We start from the raw sequence: 19114 nt of genomic DNA, 5'->3' as shown, positions 1-19114 counted from the left end.
ACACTATGTATATAGAAGCAGATGAATGCTTTTGTTATGTACGAGTACATTGCCATGGCTGTCGTGAAGTCTTAGCTTGTATCGGTTATACTGATGTTGCTGATATAATTGCATTGTTGATTGCAAAAACACCAATAAAATATGTTCATTTATATTTAAGATTGTTCGAGTTCAAGGTACTGCCGGAATGGAGGAACGTGTATCTTGAACAACGGTGGAACAAGCTACCGATGTAATTGTGCAAATGGATGGATGGGATCTAACTGCGAGAAAGTTGGTAAGATCCGACAGCTACTGGTATTGTGTAGTTTTCAATAAAACGGTTCGCCATTTGGCTAGTTAGCCTTTTTGTTAAGTACATATTATGTCAATGTGTTTGCTTTATTTAAAATTCAGATTGTTCCAGTCCAATATATTGTCGTAATGGCGGAACATGTAACTTGATTAACTCAGGAAGAGGGAAAACATGTAGCTGTACTGACGGTTGGACAGGTCCCAATTGTGAACAAATAGGTAAATTACACATTTCCGATTTTAATTTTCGAACTGCATTTTAAGTTACGCCGTTGTTAGTATAATTGCGCAACCTCCACTGAGTATATGCAACTTACGGTAACCCATTTTCCGATAATTGTTTTTCATTGTCGTGTAATATAGACAGAGTACTGATGTAAAACTATTGCAAGAAAAGCAATGAGTTGTTTGCAGTTATGAACGCGGGCATACACTCAATCTCTTGAAGTACATTTCCATGTACACATATCTAATGCTTAAAACTAGGATTATAAGTGTCAACTCTATTGCTACAGTACGGGAAAATGTTTGATTAAAGGAATGAGTTTATACATACGGCTGTCCTATCCGTCAAAATAGGTAAGTCGTTACCATTATCGGCCCTTTTACGAGTAGATTAAAAGTTAGCAAGTGGGTGACTTCACACAATACCGATCGAATAAGTTCATTTGTATTTAAGATTGTTCAAGTTCACGCTACTGTCATAATGGCGGAACATGTAACTTGATCAACGGCGGAAAAAGCTATAGATGTAACTGTGCTGATGGTTGGACGGGATCTAACTGTGAGAAAGTTGGTAAGTACTGACAGGTACTGACAATGTGTAGTTTTTATAATTTATGATCACATCGACAGATTTTAGCCAATGTTGCTGAATGATTTCCATTACTTTCGCTCCCGCACTGACTGACAGTGATGTACCCTTTCTTTGTCACGGGATACATCTTCTCACCCGTCATGGGACTTACAATATCGTTCAAACACAACATTCCATCAAACATTCAAACCTTAACCACCTTTTATAAGGTATCTATCGGAGTCATTCCTGTTCAAATGTTGAATTTACTTATGAAAGAGCACACTGTTCTGTGCGTCCCAACGTCAGTGTGTTTTGAACAAGTACCTTTCTTCATTTTGTAATGCCGAGGTAAATATCTATTTATGATGTCAAACTTTCAGTTGGACGTCTGATGTTTATCGAGTATGTATCAAACTGGCGCTACAAGTACTATTTGGATGCTTTTGTGGCAAGTAGGAAAAAGATATCCATTGAAATGAAAATTCAAAATTAAATTAAACATCCTGTGGCACTCATCTGCCGTTGCCATAGTAACGGATTACATTCTGCTACTGTACAAATTTAAGAAATTATGCATGATAGTTACTCAGATGTTGTACACGCATATGTTCTTAAGGGAGCCCGCAACGGGTCTTTAAAAAACATCAGTATATAAAGCCAGTAGGAGGCGTCAGTACTCCAAGGTACTCGGTAACTCAAAAGCACCTTGAGCATAAAAGAGTTGAAAGACAAAAATCTTGTTTTCGCCATTTGTAGGATTTAAAGAAAAGCATCTCACACTTAAATAGTCATTAAAGCGTAGCTACCAACTGTAGAGCGGTCAGTCACCAGATATACATTGTGCTGTAGGATTTTAAGGTCCAGTAATACTTTCATTAATTTTACTAAAATTTACTCAGTTTTCATCATCATAACGACGGAACATGATAACTGGACGAACGGATTTATAAATAAGCTGTACGAACGGTTGCATAAAACATAGGCCAATGAAAAAAAAATCAGATTGTTCAAGTCCACTCTATTGCCATAATGGAGGAACTTGTAATTAGATAAACGGGGGAACAGGATATAGGTGTAGCTGTTCGGATGGTTGGATGGGATCTAACTGTGAGAAAATAGGTAAGAACTGACATTTATCTATCATCGCATATTATCTATTCCAATGGTTAAAAAGCTTTCGACAGCATATATTTGAAACACAGTTTACTTAGTCTTTCACAATTAAGAATGTTCGAATCTCCACCTCATTATTTAATAGAGGAAATGTAACTTGATCAGGGGAGGAACAATATACAGAGTATAACTGTTACTTATCCCGGCAGTGGAAGGTAATCTGATGTGCTCGATTATTGTCCGAATCTATCAGTTTTGTAAATCCAAGGTTAAGGTAAATAGTTTAAATGCCCAATATGAAATAAACCTTACACGCATTTCCCGGTACAAAAAGAATGAGTGTTAAACATAATAGTTAGCAGTTGGTATGTATATATGTAATACGGACATATGTTTTGTTTACAATTCAGATTGTTCTAGTCCACTATATTGTCATAACGGAGGAACATGTAAGACATCAAATGGAGGAACAAAACATACTTGTACCTGTGCTGATGGTTGGATGGGACCAAACTGTGAACATGTTGGTAAGTTTTATTCTTTTTCTATTAATTATATTTTACCTTACTATAAAATGTATGGTTATTTAGATTTTAATCTGTCATTTTTTTCAGTTTCTTTCTTTAAGCACTAGATTTTCTTTCGTCATTTATGTTTCTCATGTTCCCATATTAAATGTGTTCAAGTATTTTTCCTAAATTATTAGAGTGTTTGCGATCCAATAGATGTACGTGTACGCGTACAAGTAATAATGCCTATATAATACGATCAAAGTGTGTTAAGCTTATTCGAAATATTGATCACTAAAGGTAAATCTTACATTTAAAACTAGTGGTTATTGTTTTATAATTAAAGGTGAAATTGTGCAATTATTTCGGTTTTGAAGGTTAATATGAAACAGATGCATGTTTCGTTTGTATACATTAATGACTTAGCCATGACCTGGTCACGATTTCCTTGTGGCTATATAATGGTCTTCGTCTTTACTCCGGTTCTCTTTTTTGACAATTCGTATTTGTAGGCCTGTCGTATCCACCCTTTACTTAGACTTACAAGGTTTGATATTCATCAGTAAAATATTGTAATATCGTTATATGAGGTCATATTCCTACGTGCTTATTTGTTGTTCATTTGTTTATTACCTTTGTCATGTGGGAAAAGAGAACAATTGATTTACCTTCAAACAAAAAGAGAATAAATGTTAATCCCTAGCAGTTTATTAAATTGTGATACTCCAAGATCCTTCTTTACGTACAATTACTATTTATGGAAACTCTTGGTGACATTAAGAAACATTATATATGGACATATCTTGATAGTTCAAGTTGTCCACTTCATTGTGTGAATGAAGTTCGCAAGTCGCTTGCCTCAGGTAATAGTAATTAAGCTGATATGTTCGTCCACCATTCAGATTGTTCCAGTCCGCTTTATTGTCATAATGGTGGTACTTGTAACTTAATCAATGGAGGAAAAGGATACGCATGTAGATGTGCTGGCGGTTGGATGGGATCTAACTGTGAACGTACTGGTAAATATTTCATCAAAACGTTCTGTGAAAACCAAAGTGTCACTTGCATAAAATAACGCAGATATTTATTTAGGTTAAATCTAGCCAGTATACATAAGGTATTAACAATTTAACTTGTATGTTTTGTTTACTCAGATTGTTACATGCCATTTATTGTCATAATGGTAGTACATGTAACTTAGTTAAAGGTGGTAAAAGGTTATACATGTATCTGTGCTGACGTTTTGATGGGATCTACCATATAAATAAAATATTTGTATAGCTATAGGCCCACTTGTCGCTTCAATGTAACATTATTGAACATAAACTTTCCATTACCATTCAGATTGTTCCAGTCCGCTTTATTGACATAATTGTGATACATGTAATTTAATGGTGGAAAACATTATACAGTCATGTAGAAGTGCTGACGGTTGGATGGGATATATTGTTTTGTTTATTTTGAATATGCCCATAAAGTTGCTCCGACTATTGTTATTTTTTTATCTTTTCGACGACTGTAACGTTAAAAAAACCGGTCTCTAAAAACCAGGTTTCTACCAATTACTAGTAAGTGTGATATTTCTATGGCTAAAGTCTAACTAGTCATTTCAGTGTTATAATTTCCATTATTATTCAGATTGTTCCAGTCCACTTTATTGTCGTAACGGTGGTACATGTAATTTAATCAACGGGGGAAAAGGACATACTTGTAGCTGTGCTGACGGTTGGAGGGGATCTAATTGTGACCTTACTGGTAAATGAATAGTTTCCTTTCATTGAATTTTCAGAACTTGCTTGTATAAAAAGTGGTTATTCAGTTTTCATCATCATGGCTGTTATATTCAACGATATGGTCTGTTGAAACTGTATTGCTACCAAAAATAAAGATAGTGTTATACGTTGAATGTTCACCAGTCGTTGGTGGTTAAGTAAATCAATTGGAAGCTACAGTATATATGTCACGGTACGGACTTGGTCGCGTAGGGGAGAATATGTGCAGGCAGCCGGTTAGCTCAGTCGTTAGAGCACTCGCCCTACCGGAGGTATATGAGACTCTTGCTCAGTTTGACGACAATTCAGATTGCATGTTCTGTTTACCATTCAGATTGTTCCAGTCCACTTTATTGTCATAACGGTGGTACATGTAATTTAATCAACGGGGGAAAAGGACATACGTGTAGCTGTGCTGACGGTTGGATGGGATCTAATTGTGACCTTACTGGTAAATGAATGGTTTCCTTTCATTGAATTTTCAGAACTTGCTTGTATATAAAGTGGTTATTCAGTTTTCATCATCATGGCTGTTATATTTAACGATATGGTCTGTTGACACTGGATTGCCACCAAAAATTTAGGTAGTTTCATACCTTGAATGTTCACCAGGCATTGAGGGTAAAATAAATCAATTAGGAGCTACAGTATATATAACCCTGTGATATTTCGCGCCAACGTGGGACCGTGAGTAAATTCTTGCATGTATCAGTGCTATACACTGGGCCCGTTAAAGAACAGGCTGTCTATTTGCAACGAGCTAGGCTAAGTTAGCCAGACAAGCCTGTATCTGATTTCTGATCTCTCTGTCTAGGGGGCTTTTTGACGACAATTCAACTTGCATGTTCTGTTTACCATTCAGATTGTTCCAGTCCACTTTATTGTCATAACGGAGGTACATGTAATTTAATCAACGGGGGAAAAAGACATACTTGTAGCTGTGCTGACGGTTGGATGGGATCTAATTGTGACCTTACTGGTAAATGAATGGTTTCCTTTTATTGAATTTTCAGAACTTGCTTGTATAAAATGTGGTTATTCAGTTTCCATCATCATGGCTGTTATATTCAACGATATGGTCTGTTGAAACTGGATTGCCACCAAATATATAGATAGTTTCGTCCCGTGAATGTTCAGCTGTCGTTGGTGGTTTAGTAAATCAGTTAGAAGCTACAGTATATATGTCACGGTACGGACTTAGTGACGTAGGGAAGAATATGTGCAGGCAGCCGGATAGCTCAGTCGTTAGAGCTGTAAGCGAGGTGTCCCAGGTTCGAGCCCCGGACTGACTGCACATTTTTTTCACCCTGTCGCATTTGGCGCCCAACGTGGGGCCGAGGCATGCTTGCTTGGTCAGTCTTACGACGCTTGCAATATTATGTACCTCTGGAATTCGAGGACGAATTTCAAATTTGTGGAGGATGTATGTCATGGTACGGACTTGGTCACGTAGGGGAGAATATGTGCAGGCAGCCGGTTAGCTCAGTCGATAGAGCACTCGCCCTGTAAGCGAGGGATCCCGGGTTCGAACCCCGAACTGACTGCACATTTTTCTCATCCTGTGACATTCCATTCACCATTTAGATTGTTTTTAATCTGTCATTTTTTTCTGTTTCTTTCTTTAAGCACTAGATTTTCCTTCGTCATTTATGTTTCTCATGTTCCCATATTAAATGTGTTCAAGTATTTTTCTAAATTATTAGAGTGTTTGCGATCCAATAAATGTATGTGTACGCGTACAAGTAATAATGCCTATATAATACGATCAAGGTGTGTTAAGCCTATTCGAAATATTGATCACTAAAGGTAAATCTTACATTTAAAACTTGTGGTTATTGTTTTATAATTAAAGGTGAAATTGTGCAATTATTTCGGTTTTGAAGATGGTTAATATGAAACAGATGCATGTTCCGTTTGTATATATTAATGACTTAGCCATGACCTGGTCACGATTTCCTTGTGGCTATATAATGGTCTTCGTCTTTACTCCGGTTCTCTTTTTTGACAATTCGTATCTGTAGGCCTGTCGTACCCACCCTTTACTTAGACTTATAAGGTTTGATATTTATCAGTAAAATCCGCTTTATTCAATCAGGGCTGTTATATTTCGATCTTCTCAGATCGTTCAGCACGACTTTTATGTCGTATTATTGGTACTGTTTATTTCATCAGCTTGAACATTTCGGCCTGGGTGGTTCCAATACTCCCGCTTTCATAGCTTTGGGTATTCTATAATCACCCCATGGATATGGTACCTGCTTTTTAATTTTGTCTTTTGGCAGTTCCTGTCATATGCAGGCTCCATAACTGATTGCACATTTTTCTCATCCTGTGACATTCCATTTACCATTCAGATTGTTCAAATCCGCTTTATTCAATCAGGGCTGTTATATTTCGATCTTCTCGGATCGTTCAGCACGACTGCAATTTTCACTGTTTGCTTTGTTCTCGGTGCTTCCGAGGGATCTACTTTCCAGATTTTATTTACTTCACAACAGCTGGTGTTAAGTGCTGTGTGGCGGCCGTAAAAAGTCGCCCCGACTTCATCTCAGTGTTGTTATATTTTCTGGTTCTTCGGGATCATTGATTTCAACTCATTTAGATCTGAAGATTGAATTCTGCTTAAGCCGGTGCTAGGAGGCGTGGACAGTGTTGCATTTTCCATTACTGCTCATGAACAGACTCAATCAAACCGAGTCTGCAATTTTCACTGTTTGCTTTGTTCTCGGTGCTTCCGATGGATCTACTTTCCAGATTTTATTTTATGTCGTGTTATTGGTACTGTTTATTTCATCAGCTTGAACATTTTGGCCTGGGTGCTTCCAATACTCCCGGTTTCATAGCTTTGGGTATTCTATAACCACCCCATGAATATGGTGCCTGCTTTTTAATTTTGTCTTTTGGCAGTTCCTGTCATATTATGCAGGCTCCACGACCTCAGATCTTCTTTCTAAATTCCAGTTTGTTTAGTTCTACCCATTGTTTTCTCGTTTAGGGCAAACCCATTTTTAACTGGGGACCACACGCCACTTTCCATGGAATTACACGCTAGTATATCATTGAAGGTTCCATGTGCACAGCCGTATGAATACATATGAGGGTGCTTTTAAATTGATTTTTGCACTTGTAGCATGTGTAAATATTAAGTTCTCCTACACCCGGGGCTAGAGGGCGTGGACGGTAGCATGCATTTCCACTACCGTCCATGAACAGACTCAATCAAACCGAGCCTGCAACAGTTTTTGTCGTGTTGAGCAACCTGTGAAGTTTCCACTTTCTATACGCCCGTTTGAAAAACGGGACGTATTATGGGAACGCCCCTGGCGGGCGGCCGGGCTGCGCCCACAGACATTTTCCGGAGCATATCTTCTTCATGCATGGAGTGATTTTGATGAAACTTGGCACAATTATTTACCATCAAGAGACGGAGTGTTATGCGGAAGAACCAGGTCCCTAGGTCTAAGGTCAAGGTCACATTTAGAGGCCAAAGGTCGAATGCAAGAATGACTTTGTCCGGAGCATTTCTTCTTCATGCATGGAGGGATTTTGATGGAGTGTCATGCGCAGGCCCTTCTTAAATACTCTTTCTAGCTTAATGTAACTAAGACCAAAGTTCAGATCTTTCTTCTTTATGCATAAGGATTGTGTAACTGGCAAATTTACACCACAGAGACGGGTGCATGAGGTCCTTCTTAGAATTACCCTTGATGTTACTATAAATAGCTTATATTGTAACTTTTTCATTACCAGTCGTAGGGAAAAATCGAAACAACTTTTCTGTAGTACAACAACAGGCATGTTACATCCAATTTTGAGGTGTATACTGAGCTATCTCTACCTGTTAAGGATTTTTGTGTGGACTTAGAATTTTTTTTTTAAAGATTAACTTCCCTTAGTTGTTACTATAAATAACTTATATTGTAACTTTTTTTATAATTGACCGTAGGGAAAAACCAAGACCACTTTTCTGTGGTACAACATAGATGTTACTTTCAAATTTTAGGTGTATATATATTTATATGGTAAGGAGTTTTTTTTTTGTTGTGGATTTAGAAAAACAAAAGAATTACAATAATTACTACAAAACCACAGAATTAAAATTCCATTTGAAAATACAGGTGCTAGTGTACAGAAATTTGCTATGACGGGCGTATATTGTGACATTCTGGTACCCTTGTTCTATTTTATTGTCATATGTTTCTTATATAATGTATTTATATTTTCTATTAAATTACTCAGATATTTGTATAACTAAAATCCCACCAGTCTCTTGTTTAGATTTACGACAATTTAACTTGCATGTTCTGTTTACCATTCAGATTGTTCCAGTCCACTTTATTGTCATAACGGTGGTACATGTAATTTAATCAACGGGGGAAAAGGACATACGTGTAGCTGTGCTGACGGTTGGATGGGATCTGATTGTGACCTGACTGGTAAATGAATGGTTTCCTTTCATTGAATTTTCAGAACTGGCTTGTATAAAAAGTGGTTATTCAGTTTTCATCAACATAGCTGTTATATTCAACGATATGGTCTGTTGATACTGGATTGCCACTTTATTGTCATCATGGCGTTACATGTAACTTAATCAATGGTGGTAAGAGATAAACATGTAGCTGTACTGACGGTCAGAATGGATCTGACTGTGATCTTGTTGGTAAATAATTGTTTGCTTACTTAGAATATATCTATACGGATGCTGTGAAAAATGTGAATTAACTTTTCATCTTCTCGACAAGTGTTTCTTTGAAATAAACGGTTCGCTTAAACCCGGATGTCTACCAAATGATTTAGATATTTGTATAGCAAAATTCCTACCAGTCGTTCTAATGTATCATTATAAAACTTCCATTACCATTCAGATTGTTCCAGTCCGCTTTATTGTCATAATGGCGGTACATGTAATTTAATCAACGCTGGAAAAGGGCATACGTGTAGCTGTGCTGACGGTTGGAAGGGATCTAACTGTGATCTTATTGGTAGATATTTGTTTTGCTGTCTTTGAATATATTTGCAGTGTTGCTATTAGCAACGTTTGTACATCATTCACTATCTGAGCGGTGATATTTAAAAAAAAAATCCATTAAAAACAGATATCTGTTGTTTTAGTTTAATATGTAATAGCTTAAATATTCACCAATCGCTCACTGAAGGTAACAACAACTAACTTATATTTGTCATTTACCATTCAGATTGTTCCAGTCCGCTTTATTGTCATAATGGTGGTACTTGTAGCTTAATCAACGGGGGAAAACGGTATTCGTGTAGCTGTGCTGACGGTTGGAGGGGACCTAACTGTGATTTAATTGGTAGATAGTTTTGTTGACCTCTGAATATTTTTACAGTGTTGCAACTGTTATCATTCTACACTATATGAAGGTTACGTATATTAAACAAACATTTCTGTTAAAACCAGATATATATTTGGTAACTTAAACAGTGTATATAATAGCTTAAATATGCACCAGTCGCTGATACTAACTCATATTTGTCGTTTACCATTCAGATTGTTCCAGTCCGCTTTATTGTCATAATGGTGGTACATGTAACTTAATCAATGGTGGTAAAAGATATACATGTAGCTGTACTGACGGTTGGAAGGGAACTAACTGTGATGTCATTGGTAAATAATTGTTTTGTTGACTTCGAACACATTTAAAAAGTTGCTATGAGCAACGGTTACTCAATTTACACTATATATGGGCGGTTTATATTAACAAACTGTTCAGTTAAAACCAGATTTCCACCGGTATACAGTTCAGATTGTTCCAGTTCGCTTTATTGTCATAATGATGGCACATGCAACTTTGTTAATAGGAGAAAATATACCGATTTTTAAATCAAATTTTGAATTGATTAGATATAACTGTGTACGGCTTGGTCAGATAGACATATGTCTTTACACTATTGACATTATGTAACTCTGCTCAAAACGTAAACCACCTGTTTTGATATACGAATGGTGTTATATTGAATCCATTAAATTGTCTAAAGAGCTTGCAATAAGTTGAATAAGTTTTATAATACGAAAATAATGAAGACTAAAAGAGGTAAAACGACTGTCACTATTAATTATAATACAAATAATATAATAAAATGTTCCGGATTTTCATTTAACAGCAGCAACAACAGCAGCAGCAATATGCATACAAATGTTTAGAATTTCACAAATGTTTTCCCACCAAAATAATGTATATTGTTATTGTAATATCAAATGCTTCCAGTGTATTCAGACAATCAGAGGCAGGCATGCATCAAATTACAACCACTACTAAATGGCCATTCTCTCTTTAGATCGGCATCAAAATTATATTCCTATTTGTTCGTGTCCGATTTCATATCAACTCCGGTTTCTGGAGGTATTTTTAAATTGTTATTTAGCACGCTTTTATCAAAGTGGTCTGATATCCGAAATAACGACATATCCGGTCTAATAGGGTCAAACATTTAAGCGAACATTCGGAAACTGGTAAAATGGTATGTTTAGAGATTTTTGTGGTTTATAGAGATCCGGTTTGGAGTTGATATACGATCGAAACAGAGTAAAAAAAAAACAATAAGTAAACCACATCAATATTGTTTTGATTTACGACACGTGAATGAGAGTTAAACCTTATTTCATTTCACAGACTATGTTCTGGACTCCAAAATGAATAGAGATTGTTTGAAAATAGTTTGCATATTTGTTAGACTGCTTTGTTTAAGCAGAAATTGCATTACAGATGCTGAGTCAAAAAAACGAAGACATGTCTAGATTACAAAATAAGACCTTTAAGTGGTAATGAGAGTAGATTGTGTATCTTTTTTTATCTGGTTGTTGTGTTTAGAGCACCACCGACACATTCAAGATAATGTGATGATTTCTCTAGCTTATGTAATTGAGGAAGACCACAGGTGTCTCTCGGGGCAATTTATTATTTCAAAATATATGTCACAAATTCAGTCATATGCAGATGCACAACGTTATCATTAGATTCGTACATCATCATCGTCGTATGGCAAGCCACACTATCACTCAGACAGACATATTTTAGATGTTGATTAGTACGATGAAAGTTATAATCTGTTTATAGATCTGGTAAATGTTATCTGTACGCAACGTCGTCCTTGTCCTAAAAGTGCCTATTGTAGCGAAAAGATAAGGCATTTAAAATGCATGATCGGCCTACCCGTATGCCTATTGTATTAGCCGTGGTATTAGGTAAAACAGTAACATATTACCTTAAAGTTAAGTGTTGATGTAGGAAGAATTCTATAAATGTAACTTCGTAAGTATTTTTTCCTTTTCAGACTGCTCAAGTCCGAAGTATTGCCTCAATGGTGGAACGTGTTTACACATAAATAGCGGCCACGATTACATGTGCTCATGTTCTTATGGGTGGACAGGTTCAAACTGCGAGGACATTGGTACTTAAAGTTTATGTCGATCTCAAATGTGTTAACTCCCGATTTAAAGCTTAAAAGGGACTCTGTGAGGGCGTCTATGGTTTCACGTAGTATTTTGATAAAGAATGTATACATATTAATATAAACTACTATCGGTGAAACAAAATCGTTTATAATCCTACAACTGAATGTTTTGATTTTCTTACACATTTAGAAAAATATCTTAGGAATAACGTAACACAATTTCAGTAAAACGGTACAATATTATGATGTCCTTGCAGAATTCGATTTTGTTTCATTTAAGTAACTAAAAACATTTAGATAAATCTTGAAATGTAGAACTTTTAATATGAATCAGACTGCCAGATAGTATTGTAAGTTTTTATTGTTAGTTTATATGAATTGCGTTTTAATGTAGCTGCTCTCTTAGAATATTTAGTTCATTGAGAGGATACCGAGAACATTCTTTTAGGAAATTATTGTCTTTTTGGAGTTCATGCGAAATGAACGACAGTATAGGATCGAAAAATACATGAATCACGCAAACGATTTACGTTCAATTTGCCGGTGCATGTCGTTCATTTCCCAAGAGCTCCGAAAGAACCATTTATTATAATCACATTATATTTCTCTGACAAGATTATGTTATAAATTGGACATATTTTGTTGCATTTAACATTAAAGTCACCATCCAAGCCATTCAGGTCAACCTATTATGTTCATCAGACGGAACAACTGCGACGTTGGAGCGTTCTCCCCGACTATATGTGGACGTCGTTAAAACAGTGGCCCGTTACCTCTAAGCAGGACTATCGTAATTTTGACGCCTTTCCTTTTGTTGCTCATACAAAATCGACGTCATGACTTTCAATGGAAAAAAATAGAGCGTATGTAAATATATTTTGTTGATCAGTTAAAAACTTAACACACCAAAACAATTAACCTGAACGATTTTTTCTTTTAAATTCAGATGTATGTACACCATACACAGATGCAGACATAGCTTTTGTTGTTGACGTCTCTGAGAGTGAAGGAAGTGAAACATTTGAAGAACAGAAAGAATTCATGAAGAATTTCATATCCAAATTCCCCGTTGGTCCGCTTAACTATCGCTACCAGTTTAGCGTGATGACATTTTCATTGGAACCAGTAGTTCACTTTTATCTCAACGATCATCAAGATAACGATACCCTATTAGCCGCTGTCGATGCTATAAAAGTGACAAACGGGGGTCCAAGTTTCACCGGAAAAGCGTTACAGACTGTTAAAGACAGTGTGTTTGATCCTGCAGTTGGTGTGAGAAGTTCGGTTGAACATTATGTTATTGTCTTGACTGACGGGCTGTCTTCTGACCCGACTGATACAAAACTTCAGGCTGCATATTTAAAGTCTAACGGTGTAAAGATCTATGCGATAGCAATAGGTCGTTCCGTGAACCACGAGGAATTGCTGGGAATTGCCACGTATCCGAAGCACGTGTTTCCCATGTATACATCAGATGCTTTACAGAATCTTCTGAAGTATACAATGTTTGGATGTTCAAGTATGTACACTATATACACGCTGTTTGAATGACCTTTTCTTGATAAGCAACTCTATATAATGTGTTACTGTGAAATACGCATTTTCGGAGAATTTTTAAAGAGCCGATTGATTAAGGTCGCTAATTTCAAATCACTTCAAAGCACGTGCCCCTTACTAATGTTGGTTCAAAATCTCACTTATGGTGTAAAGTTCTGTGTGTTAGGAAGCCATTTAGCTCACGTACATAAGGTTGGTTGTACTACCAAGTGCCCGCTCGTGATGTAAAAATGTCCGGAGGGGCACCTAGGGTCTTCCTCCAACATCAAAGCTGGAAAACATGACTTGAAAAGCGTCAATGTGACTCTTAACCCAACAGAAATGTGTAAACGAGAATATTTTGGTGTCTGTGAGGATGTTTTAGGGTATTTAATAGAGTATTTCCAGAACTTGTCTAACTGATTTGAACGACTTTGTTTTTATTATGGAATTAATATGTAGGTAGAGTTTACTCTCATTTCCAGTTTTTTTTTATCTATGAAAAGGTAGTTGTTTCATATTCATAATCAAACTCCAAATCTTAACGATGTAAGTATATAGAAACATAATAAATAAATTTTGTTTTTTTTATATTTTAGACTGCACAAATGAAGTGTCCGATGTTGCCATAGTAATGGATGTCACGTCATCCATCGGAGTGAAGAATTTCGACACGCAATTGCAAGCTGCAGCTCATCTAATAAAACATTCGAATGTTGGGCCAAACGCTACCATGTTCAGTTACACAACATTTTCCGAACAATACCAAGCCATATCTAACTTTAACCAATTTGATAATGCACCTGCACTTCTATCAACAATCAATGCTAACACTAAAATGAAATTGAACAGTTATTCAAATGTGTCGAGCATTCTAGAATACTTGTCATCAGACGGTTTTTCAGTTGGCAAGGGCACGCGACAACATTCTAGAAAAATTGTCGTTGTTATCACACCAGGAAATGCTGAAGACCTGGCATTAGCAAAGAGTCAGTCAAAAAGGCTTAAAGATTCTGGCCATTTCGTTGTAACTATTGGAGTAGGGTTAGCTGCCAATGTGACAAATCTAGTGGAAATTTCGTCGGATCCAGCACTTACCTTTATTCTTGGAGATGATGTATATCAAGACATAAGAAATTTAGACGCACTTCAGAGTAGCATGGAATACAGTTTTTGTACACATATATGAAAATCTATGTCATATTAATAATGCATATGAATAAATATTGTAAAATGTGTAAGAATATCCCCTCTGAGCATAAAATACAACCAACAAATAAAATAGCATGAATGTTTTGATCGAGTCTGTTCGTGAGCGGTAAGAAATGTTAATCATCCTTCACTCTTCTCAGCTTAAAGTCTTGCGAAAATCAGTTGGAAGCATAGAGTTCAACCAAGCAGAACTATAGCAAGGTTGAACACGGTTTGATCGAGTCTGTTCATATGACAGGTAATAAAATATGCATTACACTTGACGCCGCCTGGTACTGTATTTGTATTGACTTACATTACGGGAAATGTCGTATATCTACTTTTCAGCAGATATTGCAGCGAAAGTAGCCTTGTTAATGTTTTACTAGGCTATATTGAACGGTGAAATCAAATATATAAAAGGATTATAAATACTTACTGAGGTAACTTAGTGAGATGTGTTGAATATTTAGTTACCTCTTGTGCTCAGTTAAACTCATCCTGCTATTATTTTGCTAGTTTATTCATCAAGTGACCTATAATAGGAATTTTGCATGTACTTAAAATGTTTCAAGTCTGGCGAATGGTTGTTTTAAGCATTTAGATATTTTTGTGAGAATGAGCAATATGATCTCATTTTTTGGAGGCTTTTAATCAGATATCGTTTGATGTGATCAGTGAGGCTAACTGCTTTGGGGTATTTTATTCATACATCCTCCCATCGTATCATGCAATTTCCTTTATTGAGCAAGCCATATTTCCACAAATGTAGTCCTTGACTGTTTTATAGAGCATTTGCTAAAACTAAATCGGCATTTCCGTCAAAGTTACATTAATAAGTAGTTAATCAGATGACGGTCATATTATTATGATTGTTAGTTAAGGGTAAGAACAAAAACAATAAAATCAAGGCCAATAACCAAACAGGAACATGCAACATGACTTTTTTAAAATTGAAGTGTCTACTGACCATGTAGTTATATTTTTTCATGTTGATTATGTGCATTAAGATATGAGAATGTAGTATGACTGCAATATGATATTCTATATCTGCCAGACGACATGATGGTGATGATGATGGCGATGATATTATAATGGTAATGTTTGTATTTTAGGGTTCAACGTCGCACCGACACAATTATAGATCATATGGCGGCTTATAGCTTTTGTGATGGAGGAAAACCCCAGGTGCCCCTCCGTACATCATTTCATCACAGACGGGTACTTGGGTAGAACCACCCACCCCGAATTCAACAGCCCTAGTGTGACTCGAACCACAAAGCGGAGAGGGGCAAGTGATTTGAAGTCAGTGACCTTAACCACTCGGCCACAGAGGCCGGCGTAATAATAATAATGATAATAATAATAATAATAATAATGGCATATTGAATGTTAGATAAGAAATTATGAAGTAACCTACTAATATAGTACCATTTAAACATGCTAAAATGAAACACGAAAATGTGCAGCTCTACGTTTTGTATTGTTGATACAAAGGGATTAAAGTTACACATTTGTATTCCATTTGGCTTTGGTGACGTTTTGATGGTTATTCCAGTGAAGTTATTTGATATGGAAACCGACAATTAGGGGATCGTGGTTAATGAAATTGAAACGCTTTAACCGTAATTCAACAAAAAATAAAACAATTACTTAATTAAATACTTGATTAAAATCAATTGATTGTTGTGTGAGGGCTAGACAGATGGAACTATTTGACAATTGCGTTTTTCTTTAATTAGCACTGACGTGCCCTAATAGGAATGTGGCTGCGTCTTTCTAAATATGCCAACCTGGTTATATGCGTGTTTTACGTTCTTTTAGTGACATTTACGTCATCAATTACCATGTGTCAAATGCATGCCACCATCATCAGGTAAATCATCATGTGACTGCGTTTAACAGACTGAATATCGAGGGATGAATGCGAATGAATTCGAAGTACATACAGAAAAAGAAGCAGATTTTTTTCGCATTCACTCCTCGGTATGTTGTACACAGAAGCCCTTACATATGTGAAGTAACGATTATAACATTTTGTTCTTTCCAATCCTATTTTAAGAAAGCTTCTTTTGCAGTTCTCAGTTCTGTTGTTTTGTTTAATAACGTATATCATCATTGTTTCTATGATGCTGGTTTTTTTTTATATAATGTATCTTAGTAGTGTTTTGTGGAGTTGTTTTGTTTAATAACTTATCCCAGCAGTGTTTATAGTAAATACAGTTATAAGTAGTTACTGGATTACTTGCGGTGTGGAGTCCATGTACGAGGAAACATTTTACGGCCGTCTGGCGACACTTGAAGACTGTTGTTGTGATAGTTTATGATCCTTTGGATTCATAGACTGCATGCAAGTAAATCAATAGTAAACCCGGTTTAAATGAGTCTGTTTAAGACGCCATTTGGTCTAAAAAGTCACCTTACGATCTGTTTAATATAGATATATGTATATAATGTATATTGTTTTAAAGACATTTTGCTTTTCAAAGAACTATCGTACGATGGATGTACGTTGCTTTAAATAAGCTGTCAAATTCCGCCTTTATTAATGTTGGGAAAATATCAGTTTACATTTCTTGCTGAAAGATAGGTATATGTACTAAACATTCAGGAACATTGGGTTGCTTAAGTGATCAACATTACGTCACTCGAAGAAATACAAAAAAAATAAATACATATTTAACGCATAGAATCTAAAAGCCTACCAATCCAACAAATCAGTGTCTGAATTCGCAAACTTCTCTTTTTCATTAACAATGTATTCCCCTAGATTTCCGATCAACTGGTTTCCCCAATATGTCATTCAAAGATTTTATTCTCGTTTTATCACTGTTTTCCATTTGTAACGTTTGACCTTGATTACACTAGGGAATAAAACGGAAATATTTTTCATTTTTTATTTCCTAAATGTATCAGATCTATAGGTTTATTGTTATTATTTTCATTTCACTATATTATAACAGGTACATATTTTATTTATCATATGTTTGACGCCATGGGGTGAAATAATGTTATTAGATAAATTTGGTAATACACTAGACTAAGTGTAATAAAGCTTTGACAGTGACGTCTTTGTAAACAATGATCGAATACACTTGGAGTATAATAGGTAAAGAAAGAAGAAAGTTTGATGTTTCAGCAGGAAAAGCTTACATGCGATAAAAAGAAGATTACATTTGTGTTTTCCGCATTGAATTTATCAAACTCGTTGAATAAAGAATATTAATATTGATTAACAGCTCAGCAGAGCTTCGCATTTTTTATCTGTAACTCGTTAAATGAATTCAATATGAAAAAACTCTCATGAGATATATAAGAGAAAAAACTCCTGACCTGTTTTCGGAATATGTTCATGAGACTCTGGTTAAAGATTCTTTATACAGTTATAAAGTTCTTCTTACATGTGTCCACGTTTTCCTAAATTCCTTTTGTTTCTTACACTAATCATCTTTATCTTATTGACTATTATTTATCACATGGTATTCATGTTAAAATAATTTATAATCCCATTATGTTATTTCAGATAATTTGTAAACCATTAATCAATTAAGCAATATTTGCCGTAGAACTGTGCTATGTTCAACATTGTACGATGTAAGTCGAATTTACATTTTCATCTTTGTAAGCATAACCATATTATTTTTGTTTCTCTTTGAGGTTCACATCACAATCAAATAATGTAAAACATAAATTTTTTAGGTTAGTACAAAGTGCTCGGGGTGAGTTCGTTTGCTCCGTTTTCTTCAGACCTCCCCTCTGAAATCGTGTGGTGGAAGTGGATTAAACTTGGCCTGGATGTTCCTTGGGTAATCTTGCCGCTGGGCACATTTTGAAATATTTTCACTCAAATGGTCCTTATGTAACCCGCTGCCAAGATTTTTCAAAGGACAGATTACACCTAACAGGAATCACCTATTCAGTGTTGCATGTGAGGTAGTCCAAAATGAAGTTCAATGCTTTTGATGAAATCTAGTATAATAATTAGTCATATGAGGATATGGCAGTTTGGCTTAGTTTTATTGCTTATTGTATTGAGAAAAGATCTAGATCATTTTCATTGTAAATTTCCAGGTATTAGTTTTATTCTTTGAGAAAATGTCTACATACACGTAAATGTTAAACGGCTATTTTCATGGGAGCATTATTAGAGGATGATGTTTTTCAGAACATATTATTTTTCTTATATGTAACATAACAGGTCAATATTTTTCTGTTTTTGGTAAGAAGACATGCCATATTACATCCCCATATATTGTTTTCATATCATTCAAAATCTCTAGAGTACTGAAAATGAGATCTCAAGATTTCATTGTTTATATGAAAAAAAAGGAACTGAATTGGTAGAGTGTAACTACAAATCATTCAGATTCATCAGCAACATGGCCATCGGGAGCGTTATGTTTATAGTGGAAACTTCGTATGAATTAGCTGGCCTGATTTTAGAACGACTTCACACAAATGGTTCCTGTGTGACCTTCTACCAAGAA

General features: G+C 35.7%; 1 protein-coding gene across 1 annotated transcript in view; it reads left to right on the top strand.

Moving 5' to 3' along the window:
- The window catches only part of LOC123531094 (uncharacterized), a 56103-nt gene extending 38094 nt beyond the window's left edge, over positions 1–18009 (top strand). The window contains exons 25-39 of the mRNA XM_053518185.1: positions 161–277; positions 397–513; positions 974–1090; positions 2617–2733; positions 3618–3734; positions 4354–4470; positions 4822–4938; positions 5350–5466; positions 8807–8923; positions 9353–9469; positions 9683–9799; positions 9997–10113; positions 11781–11897; positions 12847–13419; positions 14036–18009. Coding sequence (XP_053374160.1) covers positions 161–277; positions 397–513; positions 974–1090; positions 2617–2733; positions 3618–3734; positions 4354–4470; positions 4822–4938; positions 5350–5466; positions 8807–8923; positions 9353–9469; positions 9683–9799; positions 9997–10113; positions 11781–11897; positions 12847–13419; positions 14036–14625 — 2684 coding nt within the window. The 3' untranslated portion in view covers positions 14626–18009. The remainder of the gene's footprint in view (positions 1–160; positions 278–396; positions 514–973; positions 1091–2616; positions 2734–3617; positions 3735–4353; positions 4471–4821; positions 4939–5349; positions 5467–8806; positions 8924–9352; positions 9470–9682; positions 9800–9996; positions 10114–11780; positions 11898–12846; positions 13420–14035) is intronic.
- The last annotated feature ends 1105 nt before the right edge of the window (positions 18010–19114 follow it).

The sequence above is a fragment of the Mercenaria mercenaria genome, chromosome 11 (assembly GCF_021730395.1).
Source record: "Mercenaria mercenaria strain notata chromosome 11, MADL_Memer_1, whole genome shotgun sequence".
Lineage (NCBI taxonomy): Eukaryota > Metazoa > Mollusca > Bivalvia > Venerida > Veneridae > Mercenaria > Mercenaria mercenaria.
Note: the sequence above shows the minus strand (reverse complement) of the source record. Positions and strands in the feature narration are given on the sequence as shown.